The sequence below is a fragment of the Lytechinus variegatus genome, chromosome 10 (assembly GCF_018143015.1).
Source record: "Lytechinus variegatus isolate NC3 chromosome 10, Lvar_3.0, whole genome shotgun sequence".
In the NCBI taxonomy this organism is placed as follows: domain Eukaryota; kingdom Metazoa; phylum Echinodermata; class Echinoidea; order Temnopleuroida; family Toxopneustidae; genus Lytechinus; species Lytechinus variegatus.
Genome location: NC_054749.1, coordinates 24,650,407 through 24,677,276, shown reverse-complemented (window position 1 = coordinate 24,677,276; position 26,870 = coordinate 24,650,407). Strand labels below are relative to the sequence as shown.

At 37.3% G+C, this 26,870-nt stretch overlaps 2 protein-coding genes and 1 long non-coding RNA gene across 4 annotated transcripts; all 3 read right to left on the bottom strand.

Annotated features, from left to right (window-relative positions):
- Positions 1-1,926: 1,926 nt before the first annotated feature.
- LOC121422315 lies at positions 1,927-3,243 on the bottom strand. Its single transcript, XR_005971147.1, has 3 exons — positions 2,805-3,243; positions 2,125-2,453; positions 1,927-2,003 (listed from the first exon to the last, which is right to left on the bottom strand). It is a non-coding gene; the product is annotated as an uncharacterized LOC121422315 (long non-coding RNA).
- Positions 3,244-3,537: 294 nt separating this feature from the next.
- Positions 3,538-6,844, bottom strand: LOC121422677. The gene is made up of 5 exons (XM_041617840.1): positions 6,574-6,844; positions 5,296-5,445; positions 4,261-4,422; positions 3,577-3,849; positions 3,538-3,545 (listed from the first exon to the last, which is right to left on the bottom strand). The coding sequence occupies exons 1-5, from the start codon at positions 6,842-6,844 to the stop codon at positions 3,538-3,540; spliced, it is 864 nt and encodes a 287-aa protein (XP_041473774.1).
- A 3,594-nt stretch (positions 6,845-10,438) lies between these two features.
- LOC121422427 (actin-85C-like) lies at positions 10,439-20,543 on the bottom strand. Of its 2 annotated transcripts, none has more exons than XM_041617463.1 (5): positions 20,356-20,543; positions 14,236-14,430; positions 13,275-13,514; positions 12,157-12,403; positions 10,439-11,770 (listed from the first exon to the last, which is right to left on the bottom strand). In XM_041617463.1, exons 2-5 carry the CDS (start codon positions 14,359-14,361, stop codon positions 11,253-11,255), a joined length of 1,131 nt encoding a protein of 376 aa, XP_041473397.1. In that variant the 5' UTR covers positions 14,362-14,430; positions 20,356-20,543; the 3' UTR covers positions 10,439-11,252. The 2 variants fall into 2 exon arrangements, with proteins under 2 accessions (XP_041473397.1, XP_041473396.1); XM_041617462.1 differs by lacking the exon at positions 20,356-20,543 and adding an exon at positions 14,715-15,016.
- Positions 20,544-26,870: the final 6,327 nt, after the last annotated feature.

Here is a 26,870-nt window from a genome sequence, read left to right as displayed (position 1 = left end):
ATATCACACTTGGAAATAGTGGCACAGGTATAGTGACAACGCAAACTCTCTTCTAAGTTCTTGCCCCCCCCCCCTTATGATGAAGTAAAATGAAATGCCCTCATTTACGTACGTGTACAATACCAATCGGGGCCTGATGGGTGTTATAAATATATATAGATGAAATGGTTATGAAAAACATTCTCAAGCATATTGAAAATATGATTTTTTTTTTGCTCGGTCGCTACGCTCCCTTACATAATATTAGAATAATTTTGAGGGCGAGGGAAGGGGCCAATCTGCTTGGTCAGGTTACTATAGTCTCACAGTTACACTGTAAAAACTGTGGTGTTAAAACTGACACCAATTGGTGTTAATAGAGGACCACACCCTGAGGTGTTAAAATTACACCCTAAAGATTGAACATAACACCAAAGAGTGTAAAAACCAAAGGTGTTGTAATAACACCTATAGGTGTAAAACTAACACCATCAATTTAACACCGGTGTAAAATAACTGGTGTGGTCCTATATGTACACCGGTTAACACCACATTTTTTGCTGCGTATGCTGCCTACGATAGGTCATTTTCATTGCATGTTTTGCATAAAACAACGTTGAAAATGAGTCCCCAGAAGCCCCTTCAAAACTTTACGCTAGAACTGCGCTAATAGCTCTTATTATAATTATTTTTTTAGTTAAATAGCCCTATACGCATCCTTTTCATGATTACAAAAGTGCTAAGAATTTCTTCAAGATTTTTTTTCTTCTGAATCTCAAAAAGTTGCGCTTCGCGCTCGGATCTTTTTAGTAAGATGTATGATGTTTGTCCATGTCAAAGTCAAACAGTTATTGGCAAAAGCTTAATCCACTAATGATTAGATACCCGTATAACAAATCTTGGAATTCGGTCATCAACAATTAAGACACACTCAAATCTCAAGGACGTGAAAATAACTTACGTTTTTCAACAATATTTGTAGGCCTATTACATTTTGATATTGATTGATTACATTTTTTTTCAGGATAAACGTATTATTTTTGTGGAGATTTCATAATACACACACACAAATAGTATTTACTTCTTTGTGATAGAAATTTGATGACAAATTATTTCGAGATCGACCCTGGTCCTCCGCCACTACCTCACCCCCTTAATTTTCCCTTCCTCTCTCCTTTCCTCTCCACCCCCCCCCCCCTCTCCACTCTCTCTTCTATATATCTATCTTCACTTTATACTAGATTCATAATAATGGTAAAACAAAACTAAACAATCACATTAACATCAATAACAATTAATCATTATTTATTTCATTTAGGTGATTTTTATTCATGGCTTGGTCCAATGGCATCCTCATAATGCTAATCATACTCTCATGCATGATGCCGATATCCCCTAAATCATGAATGTCCAACTTTGAGTCTGCTTCGCTATAATATCCATGTCGTCACCCGGCTCAATGCCCTCCTCCTCGGTTTCATTTCCTCACATCTGCTCTATTATATGTCCTCAATGAACTATTTCTCCTCCCCATACAGTTTCCCGGCCTTCACCATTCCACCACCTTCGTATTATTGTGCTTCTCCTTCTCCTCTTCATTGTCTTCCTCCCTTCTCCCATCATGTCTTCCCCTCTTATAATGCTAATGAGTTGAGATGCGATTAACCAGATGTTGCTGACGGCACATCAGAGATCTGTTTTGTGATTACAATCGAAAGTCTCTCCTGGGATGAAGTTGACGATATTCACATCGACGTCCTCGTCATCATCCATTTCCATGTGGGCTATATTACGATAGAGTCGATGATCACTGCATGGATGCCAATCTGGAAGCCATCGTATGGAGACGAGCAATTAAGTTATCCCCAATACTGCGTCCTAGCGAGTTGGTTTCTTCTTTTTCCTCCTCCTCCTCCCCCTCATCCAGTCGCCCTCCTCTACCCGCTTTTCGCATTCTTGTTATCAGTGAGAGACGCTTGATATGAGGCTTTTGATCACTGCTGATGATGCAGCCAAAGTTGAATCTGTGTGGATATATTAAAAAAAGAATGAATATTTCATTCCCGAACCTAATTATTTTTGTATTGACATAATGATGTTATTACGCTCAATTACAGAATGCTATATTCAAGTCCATCTACCAACCTGATTATGCAATAGTATATCTTCATCGTCTGCCACGGTGCTGCCCTCGTCGACGTCTTTTTATCCTCATCATTCCATTCTTATACTCCCTCTATGTTGACGACGTCGTGGGCGACCTCAATGATGATCTGGTGGACGCCATAGAGAACCGATGGAGAACTAGGACACCATTAGTGACTGAATGACGACCCAGATCAGATGGATCACATACCACTACATACTTTGACGAATGTCCAATTCAACATGTTCAATACTCTGTGGTAAAGTGTCAATGGTGAGGTAACTCCCTCATCAGAGCTGCATGATCGAGTAAGTGAGCAATGGTGCTCCTGTATTATGAAAAGAGGTAGTTTGAATAGATTTTTAAAATAACAAAATAACTTTGAATTCTGCCGAACAGTTTATTAACAGCAATATTTTTTTGAATTATAGTGTAACGAGCTAACATTAATTTTTTTTCATACTAACGAAAATGAAATAATGTATAATTATAACGATATCAGATAGGCCAATATAACCGATGACGTAAAGTCAAATAAATTAGTGATTAGAATATTATCACTTATATTGCTTAAGATCTTTCCGTTCATGATTTTGCTTTTTGGATGATTCTTCTTTTCGTTTCATAACGTACCTTTGAGAGTACAATTACATTTAGCTGTTTCTTAAAAGTGACTTACCCTCGACGGTCGTCGGTGACCATGTCAACTATTCCTACGGTTCGACACCTCCTTCTCAGCCCTCTCCTCCTCCTCCTTCTTCTTCACAGCCCCCAACAGCTATCCTCCTTATCCTCCTCCTTCTTAGAGTTCTCCTTCTCCTCCTCCGTCTTCTTTCTCTCTCCAACATTCCGTCATTTTCTTCCACATCTTCATCCCCGTTGTCGTTTTCCTCCTCTTCGGTGTCGTCATCGTCCTCCTCGTCATATTCTTCGTCTTCACTGCCCTCCCCCTCCTCATCTTCCTCTTCCTCCTCCTGCTCCTCCTCTTCTTCCTCATCTTCCCGCTCCTCAACCCCATCCTCCCTAAACATGATATCCTGGGCGAGCTGGAGTCCGGTCTGGTAGACGCCATGGACTGCGTTGCGGACGTAAGCCAAGATGGAGCTAGAATATCCGTTTTGATGGCCTAATTTAAAATGGTGGGATAGTGAAAAAAAACTAATAGACTTAAGTTGTTTTTTTTTTCTTTTTACATTTTGTCTTAGTGTAAATCATTATGTCCGATCTTCTTATTTTTCTATCTCTCTTTTCTTCTTCTCCTTCGCATTCTTCTTCTTCTCCTCATCCACCTCCTGCTCCTGCTCCTCCTTCTTCTTCGTCTTCTTCTTCTTCTCCTTCTTCTTCTTCTTCTCCTCCTCCTTCTGCTTCTTCTTCTTCTTCTTTCTTCTTCTCTTTTCTTTTCTGACTTCCGTCTATTTTTCTGGTTATGAAAATGCAAATCTTTAACAAACCTTGGGGAGTGCGATCTTCTGTTTCCCCATGCACGACCACGGCTCTTTCCTCTTCCACCGTCACGAGGTCGTGGATGAACTGGACACCGCGCTGGTAGATGCCATAGAACGATGAACGGATGAAGGCCCAGATTAGGAAGGTCACAAAGACAGCCAGGATCTTCCCAATGAAGACGTCGACCTCAACAATTTGTGACGTTATGCCATCGTCACTGGTGACATCAAAATTCCTTTCTGAGCCACATGGGGAGTAGATGCTGTAGGTGTTCTCATCTTTAAAGAGGGTGATTTTGATTCATAAAACTAAATCAATGTATATAAAACTAAACGAATCCACTTCATAAAAAAAATCTGTGATAATGTGATAATATTGATATATTGGAGACAGTGCTTTACAAATTGGTAATTTGTTTTAATTCATTTTTCTGAATCCCCAACCGAAAAATAGAAAACGTGAAAAAGAGGGGGAAATATTGGAAAATATCCGAAGAGAGTCATAGACATATCCAAAATTACTTTACTAAATGGTGATCTTAGTTAAAAATAATTTCGAGGTTAGTATTGAGACACAAAGAAATCTAGATTACTCCATGACGCAATGTTCGAATTACTGCATAGGCCTATTATAATTTATTCTGCTCTATTCTTTAAAATAGCATTAATGTAACTTTTATCTGAACTCACCCTCTTCATCCGTGATCGTTTCATCGATGACGTCAACATGATGATACTCCATGATCATCAATGGTGTCTGGTCTGTCAGTGAGCTATTCTCATCGTCACTGGAATCTGCGACGTCATCCTTGCTGTCGATCTCGGTTTCATTGTCAACAATGTACAAGTCGCCTATTTCTCGTAAAAGAGAAATTGAGAAAAAAAAATTAATTTACTATCATAATTTTATCTCGAATGATAACATTATCAGGGCTAAAGTACCTTTTCTGAATATATATCATATTCATGTGACATATATTTTTACATCTATATATTCCTATGGTATTTTGTAGAGTTCCTGCAAAAGCCGAACAGTTCTTCTACATTGATAATTTTAGCTGAATCTATGCGGGAATTAATAGACAAATATAGTTCTACTTCTCTGAGTTTATTCTCTCATATTTTGTTTTTCTTAAAGACCCGTTTCCACCGGGAAGCGTAACGTACTGCGAAAGATGCAAAGTTGTAAATTTCAGAAATCCCCAACGGCTTTCATTAACTTTTATACTACGTGTTTATATTCTTTAACTAGAAAACAAGTCATAAATTTACGTTGAATTGTCAATTTTAGTCCAACTGATGCGCTTTTTTCCCTTTGCCACTCATTTTTTATATATCCCTTATTTTTTTTGGGGGGGGGGGGTGTGTACGATTTTCAACAATTACTTGTAACTGTTATGATTTGTCTGATTGTTTTAATTAAAAAAGTTACAAACATACTTTTAAAAGAATTATTTAAAAAGTTGTTTCTAATATTCCCTTAACTTGGAGGTCGAAATCGTTATCGGTAACCATAAGCCCTCAAGACAAACTTAAAAAATAATAATAAAACCTGCCGATCTGAAAACGAACAATTATTGTCGACGATTCCGGCCACGTATCCTGGAAAACTATGGAGCATACAATGCTAAAGTTGAATTCTCCATTATTTTTATTGATGACCCGTGAAAACCGAAACACAAATTTGTCGTTCCTATTTTCTCTCAATCATTCGAATACACTTACATTCACTATCGTAATACACAAGACTAGTGAGCGAGTCCGTGATGAGATCATCGTTGGATTCGATGTCAGCATCGCCATTATCATCGTTCCCTTGCTCGATGTCAGATACAACTGATTCGACATCGCTCTCCTTATCGTTGATTGATCGATCTATCGTGATAAAAGAATTAAGAATGATTAAAATGATAAATGCATATTTAAATGATACAAATTTTTGTGTCATTTCCCACAACTAAATAAATATTGGCCCGTATTCTAAAGTCAGGTTTAACTTAGACCATGGTCTAACTCTGTGTTAATCTATGGGAGACAGAAACTAAAAATTCTCCTTTGATATTGAACATTTCTTATATTTACTGATTTGTTTCCCTATGCTTTCATAATGAAGAAAATATTTCAGTTATCATTCTGAAACAGTTATCAGTGATTTCAGTCTTATAAGAGTTAATAAATTGAACATGATTGTACGAACAGAGATCCCCCCCATTGGCTCTCGGCCATCAGTTTAAACTATAACTTTTAACCAGGGGCGGCCAGGGTCTAATTTAAACCCGAGTTCAGAATACGGGCCATACGAGTCTGTATTCATAAACCAGGGGAGCGTTTCATCAACATTTTTGTCCGACAAGTTGTCAGATCTGACATCTTTCCTTGATTCTGATTGGCTGAGAGGTATGGTTACTATGGTAATTGTCGGATAAAACAGGACTTGTCGGACAAACTCCCTTCATGAAACGCTCCCCAGGCCTCTTTGACACTCTCCTCTCTTCTTTCTTTACTTTCCACCCCCCCCTTCATTTGAACAAAACCCTTTTCACTACTTAAAAAAAAAATCACATGGGGCGATGTCCCTCTGTAGCCCCCTCCACTGACTTGAATACATAATTAGTGGTTGTATTTTTCCACTTTATATCATTATTTTCTATACTGATGTGCATTCATTTTCCAATAGATAATTTCTTTCTTTTTTCAAAACTTTCTTAACACGAGAGCCTATCATGATACATTATACCTAATTAGGCTAGTTTAATTAAGCATAATACGTATTATCAAAGAAAGTTTTTGAAGAATTCTTTTTTCTTTCCTTAACGAAATAAACAATTCTGCCTCTTACAGTCACTGTCCCAAAAAGAATACAAAAAGCAAGAGTACATTTTAAAAGATCGATATAAAGGATAAGGACAGGTTAAAAGAAAAGGGTATTATATACGAAGTAGTATTTTTGTTCAACAACTTTGCAAAACATAATTTTTAGGCAACCACGTGCACGTAACTCACGGTAGGCCAGGAAGCTCTTGGCTGACACCCTTACGTCCCTTGGATAGGACGTAGATGGTAGCTGGTCCTCAAGCTTGCTGCTCACTACTGGTGGCATCAAGAACTGGTGACAATCCTGACCAAGTACAGCAGGTGCAGACCAAGAATCATGAAGTGATCTTGGCTCGATACTGCCGGCTGATCTGACCAAAGTGACCAATGACTGGCAGGAGTAGTTGCTGATCAGAGTGACGTCATCGATGCCGTCACCACTGCTGATGTCATATGCCATTTGGTGCTGTGCCATCTGTTTTTGCTGGGTCAAAGTAAATCGACGGATGAAATCTATAAAAGCCAGGCCTATATACTAATTTACCCCAATCTACCTTCCATGCTTTGTTACAATCTTACAGAAACTACCAAATGTGTATTGCTCCCCCATCGGCCGGATTAAGATGTATTTTAATTCTAATCTCACATCCAGAAACATGACTTGTGACACAAGATTGGGAATGTCCTCCCGTGCTCCAAATCACAAGTTTACATATCACATTTAAAGGTATTGTTTAACTTTGTGAGCAGCCGATTTAAAAAATTCTCAAACCAAGATGAAACTTGTGTATCAGTGCATGTATTAGAACTAATAAACCCTAAAAACAACCATTATTGAGAATGAAAAGCTAAAACTACAAGGCAAACCCCGATTTTGTAAATAGGCGTCTTGTAGACGCCTAAATAGTACACATAAGTGTATGGGATGAAATTAAGATGGTGTTTCCGGTCACTTTATATTTCAATTTTTGAAGCACTAAATAATTATTTTCGAACGCAATTTTTTCTGGGCTTCATTTTTGTAACATATCCTAGACACAGGTGACAAGTGTGACCTTCTAGCTCAGATTTTTTTGAAGTCAAACCAATGTTAAACAATCACTTTAATCACCGTCTTCATTTTCATTATCCCCTCCCTCATCATCATCGTCATCAACATCATCATCATCACCATCATCAACATCGTCATCAACATCATCATCATAATTATCGTCATCTTCATCATCATCACATATTGTCGTCCAAGACCATTACAATGATCATCCCATCCAACACCAACATAATCTCATCGGTTTCACGGCACTTTCTCCTGCGACAATTGTTCCGGTCATAACATCTCAGAAGACACATTGGAGTTAGGATTGAGTTTTCGCTTCAGAGTATTGTAAAGATTACGATTTGGTTTCATTTAGTTTTGGAGGTTGGGTTTTATGTTTCGCTTAATGTGTGTAGACATTCCGTCCGAGCAATTATCGCTGGAGCAAATGTCATGGAACAATTCATTATCACCTCCTTTGTCATAAATTCTTCTTCTTCATCATTATCATTATCATCATCATCATCATCATCATCATCCTCATCATCATCATCATCATCCTCATCATCCTATTCATCATCATCACCATCATCATCATCTTCATTACCACCACCATAATCATCATCATCTCTATCATCATGAGCATCACCTTCACTATTATCATCATCATCATTATCATCATCATTATCATCATCATCATCATGGTGAAAACTATCAATACCACATCTATTATTACCATCACCTCTACCATATCGCCGCCTCCACTCGCGAGAGCATTGATAATATCGTCCTCATCAACACAACCGCTACTACTATTATTATTATCATCTGGTATGCAAAAATACTCCCTAAATTTCTGCAAAGAATGTTATTTTGATTATGCAATGATGTTAGAATTCCTGATTTCATTCACCAATTAAGAATTCAAGTGTCGGGGGTTTCTGGAGGGGTTAATGTTGATCTATATCTAAAGAAACCGCATTTTTCTTCCCCATTCCCCTCTTAAAAGTAATTAGAAGTTAATTGTTGAATTCCTATGTTAATGAGGATTTGTATTTTTCACTGTCTCATAAAGCAGGAACAACTACAGAAATTATGGATATCCTCACCCTCTTGCCCCTGCTGAAGGATTTCCTGATTCCTGCAAAGCAGCAGGTCTTCCTTGTCTCAGAAGAATGATCGAAATCATCTTCGTCAACTGCGGTTCGGGTTCTGGATTTAGCAGAGCCCATACTGATAATATTGCCAAAAGAATTCCGAAAGAGAAATCGCGAGAATCGCTCGAAAGCTCCCGAAATTACAGATGCGCAAAAGATAATGAAGGATAGCACGGTGCTCGTATTGTGCAGTGGTAACCAGAGCAGCGCGCATGCGCACTGCTTATGCTTTGCGTCTACGTCAACAATAAGAGTGCGCACGCAACAAAACTTTATAAATTGAAAAGGTGCCAGCAGCCAGCGCGTAGCGCGATCGATCTAGCATGCTCTCTTTTTAATACGAAAAAATGAAAGGCGGAAAGCGGAAGAATTCAAAGAAAATGAGACATTGTGCACTACACTTCTTTATAATAAGCAAAAAACACAATGTTGTTCTCGATTAATATAGAAAACTTTCATCAATTGGGGATGATACATTAAATAGTTTAACATTTTGAATGATCGATTGGCTTGAGAGAGTCCACAGGAGTGGACGAAAGCTCGCCTCAATCAATCATTAAGGTTGATTGAAGATGTTCTCGATTTTATGATGAAAAAAGGACGTGAGCAAAACGACGTTTTCGTAATTTTAAAAATACCATATAAGGGGGGTACACGCCGGAGGGGATGTGGCAACCACCCGTAAGATTCTTCAATAAGTAGCGAAGCGGAATGACAAATGAAGGTTTCAATTATTCAACTGATAGAAAATAGTGTCACTTTTAGGACTGTTCTACCCCCCCCCCTATTAAAAACAAAATGTTTGAATTTCATTCCGACATACCTTTACTTGAAATGACTGTTTACAAAGCTTGTTAATTTGACACCACCAATCACAAAGATTTTCGACATATTTGAAGGACAAGATAAAATTTGTTCCATAGAAAATTCTCTCTACTGGATTCAAACCAACAAATGAATCAAAAGTATGGAGTTTCCTTTATTAATTTATATTTATTAAAACAATAAAAATCCTTATTGGCACTGTTACGCATAGGCCTATATATTATTTTTTTTCAATCAACTTTCATTTTATCATTACTACTTGCAATATTATAATTTCACGAACATTATGTAAAAAATCTTTTTTTTTTGACCGTCTTTTGCGAAAGTTTTCCAAAAGATATGTTACTTTTCTTTTTTGTCAATAGAGGTTTCCTTATGATCACTTGATATATATATATATATATACATCATATAACTAGATAAATCCATGTCTTAAGCCCTGAATGCCATATATGTTTATGACTTCATCTGACTTGCTAGAAGTTTGTATCCGCATGAGACCCGGCCTGGTCATCCACTTATTAAATATGTTACAGTTCAACATGTCAAACTCAGACATATGCCACTCTCTTGTCTTTGCATTGGTCTGCGACTCAATAACTTGATAATTCATTATTACATTATACTTCCTAGCTCCCTTAACTCCACAATAATCGCCAGTCAGTCGCCAATCAGTCGCCGATTTAAACCAACAGTTAAACCAACAGTCGGTAATATATTTCTCCAGAGTGCACGCTTGAGTCATTACGGTTGATTTATGATATCTAAGACACTTATGATCCAGTGAAAACAAATAAAGCTTTCGACAGATTTTAAAATGACCAAATATATGACAATTGATTTTCTGAAAAGGTATAGGACTAAAATACAAAACCACTTGCCTGTATAACTGTTACGGAAAGTTAAATAAATAGATGGTATATAAATGGATGCTTCCAACATAAATCAATGAAGCTTTACAAGAACTTGAATTCTTTTCTTCCGAAGTGACAGCCTCTTCGTATAAGGTGTTTGCAACATACAAGAATGCATTTTCTTCTTAGAATCATAGCACTAACAGCTACATTCGTAGAAAGAGAGTTCAGCTTACTATCCATACCAGTGAGGCCAAACCAAGAAGACCACCGAAAAATAACACATAGGCCTATAATATATTAAACTTAATAATAATGTAGTTGTTATTTTTTTTCGATTCGCTTGTACAATATATTTATTCGTGATTCACATTGAATCAAAGATCAATAAGAAAAGAGATGGAAGCATCTTTGTACGTGCTTGCCTCCCGTAGAAGCTTGATTCTGATGTCTCTATATCATTCGATCGTTATACAGATTGCTTCAATATCATGAATATAATGCCGAGAGAAAAGCATCCGTCTGCTTCGTGTTGCGACACATACTGCAGTCAAATAAATTGATATGAAAACTTGAGTTGATCTAAAAAGGTTTCCGACGGCTATCATCAGTCCACTCACGTCCTTACTTATCCATGTTCCATGTTCCTTCAATCAGGATTTGGGTCGAACCATAGATCGAATATCCGGTTAGTGTTCCACGATTTACCTCAGATTCATTTTAATACACTATTCCCAGGTAGGGCATACACTTTCATTCCACTTTGTCTACTATTGTCTCAAAAGGGACTCAAATCATATTTCGAATATTCCCCAGACTATTCCATATTCTTTAGTATAATGCGTCTTCACCTAGTTCACATGAGAAACACTGCGATCGATAAGGCTTATCACATATTCATCATACAGATCCAATATTGCTTCATAGAAATATAACAAAGCGCAGATCAAATCTGTGTTTTTGCGACTTAAAGAACGCGTCCGTATTTTGTTCACATCAAAAGCATTTTCGATGGACAATCCCGGCACCACTTTCATTGTATTCTTCTTTCGTAATCCACATATTGCAAAAAGTACTTAAAGAGGACAGAACCGAACCACCCATCCAGACAGAGTTCTTTCGATCCTCAGTCTCAACGATATTAACGGGGACATCATTCGGTGCTAGCCGCTGCATCTCCTTCCCCAGTCGCGTTCCCATGCCTTCAAACATGGTGTTGCCGCCAGAGAGGACGATATTTCCGTATAATAATCGTCTGATATCGATATCACATGCGGCGACGCTACCGTAGAGGTAGTGCTGGACGCCAACGTTCTCCATGCCGACAAGGGTAGGTCGGAATAGAGCCTCTGGACATCGGAATCTCTCGTTGCCGATGGTGACGATCTCACCGTCAGGGAGTTCATAGTGCGCCTCCTGGGATGCGTCGCGCTGTGCTCGCTCCATTTCGCTGTCGAAGTCGCCGGCGACGTAGCACAGGTGCTCCTTCACCTCACGGACGATCTCCAGTTCGGCTAAGAGGGAGAGAGGGGCAGAGAGGGAGAATTGAATATTTCATCTACACTTACTGATAGACTGTCATGTATCGGTGAAACCCTGCGGATTCTCAAGTGTGATCCACAGTCATTGAAACAAAAACAGTGTACTTTCAATCAAAACAAGTACTCTTAAAATGGCACAATTTAGAAAAATCGGCTACAATTCGGAATTAGCTAAGTAGGTATACAAATGAGGACAATAATTTATATGGGTGTAACTTACATTTCTATGAGTACGTCTAATCTTTATATCACGTAAAAAAATTAACGTTAGTTGTTAATTTTAACGTTAGTTGTTAATTTTCTTTTAAGTAATTATATAGCAAAATTTCCACTCAAGTTGTCGGTTTCAGCCTCTTTACCTGAAGTGTTAAAAAAGTAGCCCCTCTCTGTGAGTATTGTGGCGAGGTACTTGGACAGATCCCTTCCGGCCAGTTCGAACCTCCCTACAGCATGCGGCATGCAGTAACCTTCGTATACAGGTACGGTGTGGGTGACACCATCCCCTGAGTCAAAGACAACACCAGTGGTCCTTCCTGACGCGTAGAGGGACAAGACAGCTTGGATGCTGACGTAGAAAGCCGGAACATTGAACTTCTCGAACATCGTCTGAAGGGTGACGAAATAAAGAAGATAATTATGAGAGGTTAAGATGAGTGAAACTGAAACAATTTACGTTTTCGTAAAAACAACACCACACCGGTTGAATGACGTTGCTTCATGGGGTCAATAGGGAGAAGAAAGTGGGGAGAATAAAATTATATATCAGGGAAAATAATCTTTTATGCTTCACGAATCTGTGATGTCGTTGTTCTCTGACATCCCTGAGACGTCAAGATGCAAGGTGGTTTGGGACACAAGTACAAGTACTAAAAAAAAAAGGGTGGGAACATTGCACTTCTGATAAACGCAAGAAGGTGACGAAACGCACAAAATAACTAAAACGGATTTAGTGATTTTTTTTTTTTCAATTGAATTCGATAAACTTTTCGAAATTTTACCCAAAATGGTCCAAACCAATTATCTGTATAGGGGTAAATCTTAGAGTGGAGCGAAGGATAGGAAGTGAGGTGACGGTGCAATTAAAAAAATAGATACTTGATAAGACTACAAAACCGCATGTTCAATCATTATCATCGTCACCCCTGATTCACAAATAATCAAGAAAACTTGGATACCGTCAAAGAAGGTGAAAACATTTAACTTTACCTCTCAGATATATCGTACATGTAGGGCCTAAATAATTGGGGTGACGAAAAGGGAGAAAATTCTATTCAAATTGTAAGAACCACTGAAGTCGGACTATTTTTCTAACCAAGGAAGGGCTTTCTTATGTCTAAATTGTTAAGCTGCACTTCTGGCAAGGAGAGGAACAAATCTCATTGCTTCTGGCAAAACTCAGAATCCCAATAGAAATGGTTACTAACTCGTCTTCATCAAATTACTATTCGCGTTCGCAATGACCTCTGACCTAGCTCACCTGCAACATGATCTCCCTGTTGGCTTTGGGGTTAAGCGGTGCCTCTGTCATCAGGACGGGGTGATCCTCAGGTACGGCCCTGAGGTCACTGTAATACATGTGGGACCAGATCTTCTCCATATCGTCCCAGTGGATGATGACACCGTGTTCGATCGGGTAGCGGAGCGTGAGGATGCCGCGCATGTTCTGGGCGGCGCTGCCGATGTACGACGACTTCAGCTGCGTCCCTGTCATAACATTCTGTACGGAGGAAAGGGTAATATAATTTGACTTGGCAAATCTGAAAGAAGTAAGGGCTCCATTCGAAAGGGCGGCAATACGTGCAGAATAATGCCATTATAAATTATTATGTCTGCTCATGATAATTGGAAATCTGAAGTTCGTTGAGAGCTCTTCACATTACGACAGCACTGATATGTTTTATCTTTGCAAGTTTATTTCCATATATTTTGTTAGTCTGTAATAGTTGTTAGTCTGTAATTCAGGGCCCCATCTTACAAAGAGTTACGATTAATCCAAATCAGTCGTAACTCTATGGAAACCCATCAGTGTCATAATTTTTTTCTACATAAAATTTTCAAAATGTCCTTTATAAACAAAGGCGAACACACCAAATTGTCAAGAATAAAATGGATTATGTAATTTCGTCATATCTAGAAGACTTTTGAACATTCATGCATTTTAGATGTTGACGTTGCTGGCCGTCAATAGTTGTGTTTGATCGGATCAATCGTAACTCTTTGTAAGAGTCGTCTTTCTCGCATCACTTCTCAGTCACAATGATGAAAGGGGAATGGGAAGACCCGGTGGGAATTAAGAGCCTTATGCCTCCTACAAAATGCTCCCCGGACAAAACACAAATCGATCAAAATGATAGTGAGAAAATATTAAATGGGTGATAGGCCCTGACCTCGGTGAGCTTTATTACTTGTTTTAAATAGTAGAAAGATTGAATATTTACGTTATGTCGTGGTCTTCCTACGATGGATGGGAAGGTTGATCGTGGCTCATTATCCCCGGCGAACCCTGCCTTACATATCCCAGAACCGTTGTCGATGACGATGGCTTCTACCTCTCCGAGATCCATGACTACGTCCTTGGAGTGGCTGATGTGGACTTTGATCTATTCTGCATCAATGGTGAGAACAGTGGGGCTCTGGAATAAATGAGGAATGAAACACAATCGAACGTTATTCTCGGTTTTTTTTTATATTACATCTTATACATGCTATCATTCCAATGTGGCTTCACCGGGTTTAAACCTTTATCAAGACCGGTTTTAACGTATTTGTATTTGTTCGGCGTGTTTAAGGATATTATCATGACTATGTAAATAGACAGGGTTATAGGGATACTATCATCAGAATCTGATCATATTGTTACACACACATAAAACACGGTCGTCCAAATCCAGATAAACAGAGGAATGTATCGACTTACCTTTAACAAGCAAATTCCCACATGTATCATACAAGAACAATATTGCGAGTTGAAGTCGACTGTGGTGGATAAGAGATTAGAAAAATCGCTTTTTTCTGACATAAATGCACACAGTACTTCATCGGCAGGTAACGTTCACATTATGATACATTGCAGCTGAATTACATGGTTCTTCACATCTTGACTAGAGCAATACATATGTTTACATCAAACCATCTGTCAAATCTTTCAGCCAGTACGTTTTGGTCTAGACTCAGAACGGTATAGACGAAACCTTGGATTGTTTGATCAACAATATCACAACTGTAAAAACTCACTCAACTATATCCATGAGTTGAGGTGTGCCAATTGTCACTTTACGAGCTCTTCACGCCCAAAGCATTATTATGACTCTTCTTTTGTCGAAGTACAGCATTCGACTGAAAGGTTCCAAATCGAACAATATCGACGCACCCCGCTATCCCCAAGCATGTGCTTGAAGCGCACCCCGCTCGCTCAAGTAATACTTATAAATGAAGTGTATAGAGATTGTTTGATACGTTTGACGGGTTCCAATGTAAACATCCAGTGCTCAGAGTACAAAAACGGTTCCAGACTTTATAAAAATGCATGATTACCCCACAACACGCAAACCTCTATCTCCATCTTCTAAATAGTGGATCACATAAAGCTTGTAAGTATTGTCCTTTTCAGACGAGGGTCGTTTTTTTTCTTCCTCTGGACATGCATGCTGGCGGAATCATGAAACAAAATAATGTAGGCTATATTTATAAAATGATTGATGAACAAATTAAGGTATGTGAATTGGGATTGTACAACACTTGACCTTTGGATAGGAAGGCCTATATTATGTTGCCAGAGAGGATAGCCAAATACAGTTTCAACGATAATCATATGGCAACGCCCTCATTTTGTAGCACTTGGATATAAGATGTTCGTAACCATATTGGGCTAACAAGGAAAGATGCCATTAAGGTCGTCACCTATACCAAAGTTTTCCCGAATAAAGAATTGGACCTATAACATCGAGTGGGCCTTCTCCTCGGACTGGAAAAAATATATAGCATGGAAAAGGTCGATCTTCTTTTTTTTTTATATATAAATACGAATATATAAGCACCAAAGAAAAAGTTTCTCTTGGCACCTGTTGGGTGACGATGTCTCTCTGAAATCTATTTTCAAGTTCTTGGCCGTCCAAATTCATTAAAATGACAATATACAGCCAGCAAACTTGATTCTGAATATTAAATGTTGCTTCAAAATTTAAAATATCAATTAGAGGCCACATTTTCAAAATCTCGATCTCAACTAGAATCAACCTAAATCACATTAAATCCAACCAGTAGTCATAATCTTGTTAAACTTAGAGTGTTCAAAGAGTTTATCTAATATTTGACAAAAGTTGGTCACTTCTGTGTCCTTTTGGTGATTTAAAACGACTGTTTTTAGAGTGTTTTCAGTGCTGAATAGAAAAGATATATCTTTTAACTAATATCTGGCTTCTTATTAGGATTTGTTTCAACTTTTTAATCACATACATCGTGGTATTGTGGATATTTAAAAAGATACTCTAATGAAGAGCAAATTAAGTAGATAATTGTCGAACAATTTATGTTTTCTCATTTCTCCCCCTTTTCTGCACTTATATTTTCATCCTTTCCTCCTCTTTTCCAAATAGATATCTCACCCCTATCAAGCTATTATAGACAGGCACACCATACAGATAATCAACTCTTCCGTTGTACTAAATCCGACCTATTCATGGACTTTTCATGGAGGCATTGATTTCAAAAGCAATCGATTATTCGGCGTTAGTTTACTTTTAAGATTTCTTTCGACGTGTTTAACTTTTACACCATATACTTAAGATAATCATCATACTATTCAGTGTTATTGATATACAACTTGCACAAGCTAATGCCTCATCACATCTACTCGCTGTAATTATGTAGTCCCTGGGAAAATTGAGTACAATATTGATGCGACCCCCTCTATATTATCAAGAACTGTCTGGGAATGATGACTGCAGTATTTTTCTTCACCTTTAGAGCATGAGAAAACGACAGAGTGAACATTAAAAAAAGCCAAGGCGGTATAAAAAAAAAGAGTTTTGAAAGATTTGACGTAACATGATCTTTACACAGACAGAAACAATCAAAAACTAAACGAAACTATTCACTGTATTATTTGATTTCGTTATATTCACAATCTATCATCCCAAGTTCTCTTTCTTCTCATCTACATTTATGTTACCGTTACCAAACGACATTCTTATTTTCATCTTACGTATACGTGTAGATGGACATACATATTCTTCAAACTCAATATTTCTGCCATGAATTTGAAATCGAGTTGGGCCTCCCCGAAATTTCCGTTGAAATTTACCCGCCAAACTTTTACCATGTTTACAGTATAGGGGAACGGTGATAATTGGTATTTGCATTGATAAGAAATGTTTACTAATGAAGATAACGCTTTATGCTACCGTCGTCATGCAATATAAATGTGTTTACTTTTGGGGATGGACTTTGCCCAAATGACACATATTTCAGTTATTCGAAATAACTCTAATTGCTGTATACTTTACAACAATTATGCTTTTGTATATATACAGCATTACCATTGACCTTTAAGTAAGCCCCCTCGGCCTATGGTTCATTTGAAAAGAAAAAAAACCTTGATCGTTACATGTATGTCAGAATAATCAAGATTTAAGAGATTGCCGATCAAGCTCATAAAGATATAAAGTATTGAATAGTAGACCTAATACTTAATTTGAGAAAGGAATATGTGTATAAACATCCAATAAAGCCTCTCCGTAATAAAACAAAACAGAAGAACTTACCACCCAAAACTCTCCCGGCTATCCTTCTGAACCCACGCTAGATCCCTGCAGCTGGCATTTGGTTAATACTAAATACTACAGTTCTCAATATCAAACCTGAAGTGTTTACTCTAACCATATACGGTGGTTCAAGAAAAAAAATGTAAGATGGACTAGAATTTAAGTCGGTTTTATATGGTAAACTTCACTCTAAAAAAAATTGGGTAAAAGTGCTCCAAGAGGGTATTGTGTCCAACTAACATTGGGCATTTCTTTTGGGCATTTTGATTTATCCAGTGTGATGGACAAATTTTGTCCATTCTAAAGTAATTGCTGCTTATTTTTTTAACCTTACTGGACAATATGCTTCCCGCATTGGGTAAAATACTACCCCAAATTGGTTGGACACGTAATTACCCTAGTGGCTCTAGCTGGTTAAAATTTTACCCAATATATTTTGCCCACAAATCACATATCCATGTCCTTATATTGTAGCACACCACAGATCCATTGACAGCTGATTCCTCGTCTTGGGGGATGCAGCCCCCTCCCCAGCCCATATTCCCGTTTTCTCTCTTTTCCTCTTTAAATACATGTATACGGTTTGCCCTCGTCGTTCAAGTAAATGAAATATCCATTTTGAATCGTTATTATATAGTCTTTTCTTGTAAATTACTGCGATGTGGTCAACATAGTCAAAGGGATGTCAACTGACAACGAACCGGAAGGTGCGGGGTTCAAACCCATGGCCCTGGGAAGCCGCGGGCGGGGGTACTGGGGTGAAGCAGCCCAAAAATTTCCCTGTGGGTGCTGCGTGTATTATTCTTCATATTCTAGAAGATGTGTAAAAATGGAAACTGTAACCAAATGAACTTCATGTTTTAGTAAAAACTATTTTTTACCCAAATTTCTCTGGACCAATTTGACCTCCATTTTGTATAGTGAAAACCCTTTATTTTCATTTTCAAAATTTACATCAGCACCCCAAGTAAAAAAAAAATCGTTCAAACCCCGCACTAACAAATGCCATTATTCGGCCTGGAACCCGAGTCCCACTTGGCGCCAGACATATCATTTATGTGTGGTAAATTTGGGTTTTAATTCACTTAAAATGTCAGAACAACAGTTTTTATCGAGATATGGAGCATACAGTGTGGATTAAAGGTACACAAATATGATAATCTTTACAAAAGGCCCATTTTATTCTTCTGCTGAATTGGCCTTCAATGAAAAAAAAAGATTTGGGTCTCAACAGGTCATACGTGAGTAAGCTTTGAAGCATTTTTCTCTTATCCATCCATGCACTTATTAACTAAATGAAAGTGGCTTATACAATATTTATACAGCGAAGGTGCACATTATATTTGCCTACATGATCATGCTCAAACAGTCGCGAGACAGTTGTGGGCGTGAATAAAAACTGAATGGCTTCATACTTATCGTCTAGCTATGTCCAGTGCGCGGGCAAATCTGTGTCATCAGACTCTATTCCATATTTTCACTCCTATATTCCTAATCTTATTTCTTCTCCGACCATTTTTTAAATTATATCAAAATTGAAATGCATTACTGTATTGCATCATTTCTGTTTAAATTCCAATCTGGTGCAGTTCAGATCTTCGTTTGAATTGTTCAGACTTTTATTTTTGTTTCATCAATGAGGCAAACACACAATCAGAAATGCTACATTTTTTTCTAACTAAAGAATACAGTGCACAATTAATTATCTCCTAGTTATGAAATAGGCCATCATTAGAAGGATATGTGTCGTATGACATAACAAAGCACTTGAATGCTTGATGTTTGCATTTGATACTACGTATTGAGCACCCTGTAATCACTCCTGTAAATAATAAGAGCATGACCTATGGGTTTTCTTGAGGGGGGGGGGGGGTGGAAATAGAACATGAGATTTCCTGGAGTCTAAATAGAGGTAGTAGTAGAAGAGGAACGCTAGTTCTTTTTTTTTTCGAGGGAGGGTGGTGAGCATTGGCGGCGGAAGCCAAAAAAACTAAGGGGGGTCCACCTGAAATTTTGTGATGGACACAGGTAAAAAATTTGACAAGTAAAAAAAAAACGAAAAGAGAAAAAAAAGGTCATCAACTTAGATTTTAGGGGGGCCGTCCCCCCACCTAAAATTTAAGGGGACCTGTCCCCCCGTCCCCCCCCCCCCCCCCGCTTCCGCCGCCTATGGTGGTGAGGAACCCTCCTCTATTCCTTGCTTGAAAAAATGTAAAGAAATATTTGATAAGAGAGGTCAGTTTAATTAATAAAGAGTGGAGAGGTGTCCCTCTTTTAAAGCAAAACCCTCGATGAATATTATACTCTATCCCAAATCATTGATATCTATCAAGATGTTGTAGGTTTGCAAATGTAATGAAATGAATTTCATGGCTATACAGTGCGTCCCACAAAAAACGAAACCGAGATTCATAGATGATTTATCATAATTTAATCACAAATACAATAGACAAATGACCTACCATTATAAAGCTTAAAATCTCCTCTTTCGTCTGATTATTTCTCATTCACGCATGAGCGAGCAAAAACAATTTGAAGAGGGGACACCAAAAAGTCATTTGGCGGGCTGTATCTGGGTTTCAAAAAATTATGATAAATCGTCGCTTAATCTCGGTTTCGTTTTTTTTTCTGGGACGCACTGTATAGACCTAAAACTGAATTATAATCGTTTAGTTTGGTGTTGTCGTCTTCTCATTCATGTCATTTCGAACTTAACTTGAAGTAGCTGCATATACAGAGTTATATTTTGTTATATTGATTAACTTTATTCACCACATAAAAACGAATATTACTCACCTATGATCTCTAACTTGCACAAAATTAAACCTTCACAGGTTTGGTTTCACATGTCGGACCCCAATATCAAACGTTTCGATGCAAAGTACATCGTCTTGATGGTACTATCAACTTAGAATTCACGAAAACGAAATAAAAATGTTCTATATATTTTTTTCTTCGAGGCAGACAGTATACCCTTTTTAGTATTCAGATTAACCAAAATAATGAATAAATCTAGGAGAATAGACTACATATAGCACCGGCTTGAGCCTTCCTTGGTCTGAGGGATTTTCTAAGTTCATAAAAGGAGTGGTTTATTCACGGGGTTTATTCTGAAGAGATAAATCAACAAGCAAACATCGATTGTGTATCCCCCAATTCACTTTGAAGAAAGGCAGGATTTAATTCAGTTTCGTACATTGATTCAAACTTGTCATGTTCAGGAGTTTTAAGGGGCGGTGAACGGAGACACTATACATTTCACCAGTGGCGTACCGTGGGTCACGGCATTGGGGGGGCACCAACAAAACATTCGGGTCACTTAGGGAGCGCGCGAAGCGCGCTCAGTTGTCAGGTATACTGACCTAATAGAGATTTTTAAGGACATGCAGTGCCATCAAACGGATAGGTATCTCACTGATTAAATAATGCGAGCGCGAAGCGCGAGCTGAAAATTTTTGATATTGACGGCTAAAAATTGACATTATAAGCGAATTGTCTTGTAATCATGATACTTAACTGTCTCGCTAAACAAACAATGCGAGCGCGAAGCGCGAGCTAAAATTTTTGTATATATTGACCCTAAACAAGGAAATTTTAAGGATTATATTTTGGAATCCATTAAGAGTATAATTATCTCACCATAGTCATCTAATGCTATTGCCATCCTTTGCAGATTTTGTTAGAATTACATCTAAACACAGTCATGAAACACCTTTTGTAGTCATGTAATGATTATCATACGCATCTTACTTATCAAATACTGCAAGCGCAAAAGCGCGAGCTGAAAATTTAGGAAATATGGACCTGAAGAGGGGCATTCTAAGGGTTGTTTGTAAGACCCTACGTATTTGACTAACCAAATGATGCGAGCGCGAAGCGCGAGCTGAAATTTTTGTATATATTGACCACAAACATGGATATTTTAAGGACTATAGTTACGAATCCATTAAGTCAGAGTATACATATCTCACCATAGTCATCTTATGCGAGTGCCAAGCGCTTGCTGATTTTGTTAGAATTTCATCTAAACATATGGAGCACTTTTTGAAGTCATTGTAATCATGATTATTATACGCATCTCACTAATGAAATACTGCGAGCGCGAAGCGCGAGCTGAAAATCTAGGAAATTCAGACATAAAGAGGGACATTCCAAGCCTTGTTTGTAGGAATTCACTAAGACCCCACGTATTTCACTAACCAAAAGATGCGAGCACGAAGCGCGAGTTAAATTTTGTTTATATTCAGATCAGAAAAATTTACATTTTAAGGACTGATTTTAGGAGTTAATGAAGAGCAAAAATCTCACCAATCCACTAATGCGAACGTTAGCACGGACAGGAAATGTTTTATATTAAGACTTTAAAATAGGGCAATTACTTTCAGTAGTCATGAAAAATAAGAATATATCACTACTTAAAACAATAATAACTCTAATTGCGATGAAATATATTATTTTGTTGTATATTGATTTGAAAACGGGAGGCTTTAGTACAGCAGGTTTATATATCTCGTTAAAAGGTCTATGCGAGCACCAGGAATAATAAAGACACAATTAAGCAAATAATGTTTCATAAAGTTGTGAAAAAAATGCTTCTTATGTTATATGATATAATATAACACTATGATAAACAACAATTTCTTCTTTCCCCCACTACGTTTCTCTTCCTATTCCCCTCTTTTTCTCCTTTTCCCCGTTTTTTTTTTTTTTTTTTTTGCCAGCCGATTGGGGGGGCACGTGCCCCCCCATGCCCCCCGTAGTTACGCCACTGCATTTCACTGTAAATCGGTCATTCCAGCACAAACTGAGACCGGGTTTCCTTTTATCCCATTCTATTTTTTTGCAAGGATTTCAAAAATCATTATATTCTCATCTGGATAAGTCGTAAATGGGTGTGAATATATGGTAAGAACTTTCCTGAAGTGAAATCTTTAAGCCGGATTTAAATCATTTAACCCTTCTGTTCTTCATAAAGTTTTTTTCTGCTCATGCATATGCATACCCTCATTTGCCATATACAAAGTCATGTTCTCCCACTCACACCATTACATTTTTTATGACATTGCACAATTTATGACAGCATGATTTCAGAAAGTAGGCAGCAGGGGGATCAAAGGATTTTCCAGGGGGGGGGGACATTTTTTCTATGGAAATTTGACAAGCAAAAAAAGGTTTTCACCTTAAATCGGAGGTCAATTCGTCAGGGGAAAATTTGAAAAGAAAAAAAAAAGAAAAAAAAAGGTCCTCACTTTCAAGGGGGGGGGGGGTACACTAGGGTAAAAGCGGTATATTTACGATATTTACTGTAGAAAATTTCAATTATGGCTCTCAAAGGTGGGGGGGGGGCACGGGCTGGCTATAATTTTTCTATACTCCCCTCTTCCTTTTTATTTGTGCTTGTTATAGTTCTTAAAGTTATACCTTTTTATATGCATGATCAGGTTCCAGATTTATAAGTACAGTAGCATTGGTAAATGTTACACTGTTAATTTGAAAGATAGGTATACTCAGATAGCAGTTATTTAATGGGGGCATAGAAGACGCACGAGAAAGAGAAAAGGGGGAAATTGATAAACATCATGAAATCTTTTTGATGGGGCTTGGCAGAATCATGGACCTACGATAGGTCCATGGCAGAATCATCTGTACACCTCTATCCATTGGTCAATCCTGGAAATGTCTAAGTTCATTTCACTCTTTCCCTTTCCTACTCTGTCTGTCTCTCTCTCTCTCTCTTCTGTAGACTCGACGGCGAATACCTCGTTCTCTTTCAAACCCTATTACAAAATAGGGTTTCACCTTAACTACTTACACATTCACTAAATTAATAAGAACACTTGATACAGGTGGTCATAGTTTGCCAGCAAAGTAGTTTTATTTCCGTCAGTAAGTTTCTCACTCCTTTCATGGAAAGGGATAAACAAATCCCTTTACATTGTTGCCACTAAACTTAATCAGAATGAGACAAGAGAAACAAATTTTTGACAGTATAACAAAATACACATACAATTCCGATGGACAGTAAAAAAGAAAAGAGACACATCAAGGAAAAGAGGGAATATATTTTTCTACTGAAAAGAATGATGCTTATAATCTAGACAGACAGTGCTTTTGTGAATAATTCATCACCCTTAACAAATGGGAAAAGGTATAACTTTTCAGATTTCTTAAACTTTGCAACGATATTGGCATATTGGAAATGAGCAAGTGAGATAAACCGAATTGCAGTGTACAATCAATGTGTAAACAAACTCTTTAAACAACAAATTCCTCCAAGTGATGAAATATTCTATTTTGTGAACATACAAGTGTGTTTGTTTATTGAATTCATGATAATAAAATAAGTGAATGCTGAGTAGTAGACATTACACTATAAGGGAATATATTCACTTCTTTTAAAATCATAAATCAATATATTCATCCAATTTCTAGTTGTAACTACATGTATGGAGAACTCTTTGAGGTGAATGAGCAGAACAATAAGTTTCTTGAATGGAAAAAAAATATTTGGACACATTGAAACACAAGAAAAAAATATCTCTGTTAAGTACCTGATAGTGTAGTATATTCCAATTGTGCTGCACAATTATGATGTAATACCAAACCTCTGATGCCACTTTAATGACGATATAACCAACCATGCTTATGTGGGCACACTACTCAGTTCTACAAAGGTAATACTCATCAGAACTTCAAAAGGCAAATGTAACATGATCGTAACCATATAATACGATTGCAACTTTGAAGAAAAGTCCCAGATCTGGGAAGCAATGAAAGTAGCCACGCACATATAGCATGTTGAGCAACTGGTGAATCAATTTCATCAAAACTTCACTGTGATGTGCAAAATAGGCTCAATACTTGTTCTGTGAACACTCACATTACAATGAATATATTTACTGTTGCATAAAGGTGATACCGTGGTTACTTAATTTGAAACCTGGCATTTGATTGGCAATTAGCGCACTTTTACCATTGTTGTGACATCAGATGCCTAATTTTCAATAGGAACTTTTGCCCAACACGGTCCAAGGGCCAACTGCAGGAAATTTACCATCAATGGTAATCAACATCAAGGTTTCCATGAGAATCACCAATAGAGAGTAACTCCCCCCCCCCTATAGCTTCGTAATTGGTAGAGAGATAAAAAAATTGCAATCCAATGTCCCCCCCCCTGTAAGTGAACAGACTGGCATTTGGCTACTCAAATTGCTCGCAATGATTTCTTTCAAAAGCTGTGATCGCATAAAAAGTTCGACAATACACATGCAACCAAAATACGAAGTTGGAACACAGTGAAACTTGAGGTTTGTAATCATCATGAGGCACCATAGGGTATGCAGTAGTAAGGATAAAAGATGTTCTCTAAAAGTCTGTACAAGATCAATTTATACAAAAGAAAGAGTACTTTTTAGGAGAAACAACAGATTGCACAGATTCAACAGTTCATATCCCCAAGATTCATTCGTCCAACCCAGTGATTTTTACCTTGCATAGAATATATGTTAATAAAAAAATAAGTGAATAGATTCTTAGGTAACGAGTGAACGGCTTTACAAACCAGTTGGTAAAATAGCCACTGAATCGAAGGGGGCATGATAACAAACTTGCAATCAATTACATGTATATTTAATCTCAGAATTAATTACAGGTCTTGCAGTTGATTGCAAATTTGCTATAGGTTACAGATCTGCTGGTAGACAATACACACTAACCACTCAAAAAGTGCCTTTAAGTCCACCCCAACAAAGTGATTTGAGTAAACCATGAGAAAAATCCAACAAGCATAACACTGAAATTGTCATAAAAAATGGATGTAAAATAAGAAAGTTTTGACATCTAAAATTTCACTTAATTTCACAAAACAGTTACATTGTATATGCACATCCTGGTATGTATGCAAATGAGTGGACTGATGAAGTCATCCACTCACTGCTCTTTTATATTTTATTACATGAAATATTCTAAATTTCCCCTTTATTGTCATGAGAAAGAAAGGTTTACCCCCCCCCCTGAACATGTGGAATTACCATTATTATAACATATTATGGTTGAGTAAATATGGTCTTATTGTCAAATTTGTAAAAAATTAATATTGTATAATTAAAAAAAAAATACATGTATTGAGTGACCTACATCATCAACTTTCTCATTTCCATATCACTGAGTTGTGCACATAACTGTTTTGTGAAAACCTTAAATTAAAATATACTTTTTTTTTTACTTTACATCAAATTTTCATGAAATTTTCAGCTTAATGCTTATATGATTTTTCACTATTTATTCAAATCAACATTTTTCTAGGGTGGACTCGACCTTTAAAGTACTTTGCACGCCAGTCAGAAGGTCAGAAGGTCAAACCTTCCTTCTAGTGAAGGAAGGTTTGACCACAGCATTTGCTCATGCTGAAAGTATATAAACAGAACAATGAAAACTTGATGATTTGAATTAGTTTTGTAATGATACATGTATTCAGATGGTAGAAAATGTAGCAGGTGAAATGTTAGTGAATTGTAATATTGTATCTGCATCGGTATCCAAAATAAATAGCAGACGCCCTCCAAGAAAAAAGGTCAAATTAAATCAAATATAAAATTGTATATCATAAAATTACATTAAAAAACAATCGTTATTATGACAAATCATTTTATCCTTAGTAAATATAAATACAAGCTAAACAGAAGACATGCTTTTCTTCAATTATATTAAAATCTCACATTTGGCATGATTCGGTTGATTGAATACATGTACCTTGTACATTTGAACAAATTGAAATTTCAGAATCACATCTCCCTATTGATAAATAATAACACTGATATTCAAAACATTAAATTAAGTATTCAATGCAGAGAAATAACATCGATTTTGAATAATTTTTAGATAATTTCAACTGTGTATCCTGTATATCATTCAGTTATTCTTACTCTTAGGAAATGAATATATCTCTTATTTACTTGTACATGTACATAAAGGCCTGTGGTTTACAAATTCCTTTCAATTGTCAGTTTGCAAAAACGTGTTTGTACATAGGAGTACATAATTGATATCAAAGCAAAGTGACACGATTCGTAGTCATCCATATGATTTGCAATGAAATACTTTCTATTTCAACGGGGTGGGGGAAGGGGAGGATGGGGGATGTAGAGGGGTCTCAAGATGTCGATTCTGTTTCCAAACTTCAAACATTAAAAAAAAAAGCTAACCTCTGGCAAGTACTAAACTCAAATACTGTTCAATCTATACATGCAAGTTTCTATTTCTGCTTTCTCTCCAAATATCACAAGTCTGAAGAAAAAGTACAGAGAAAAAAA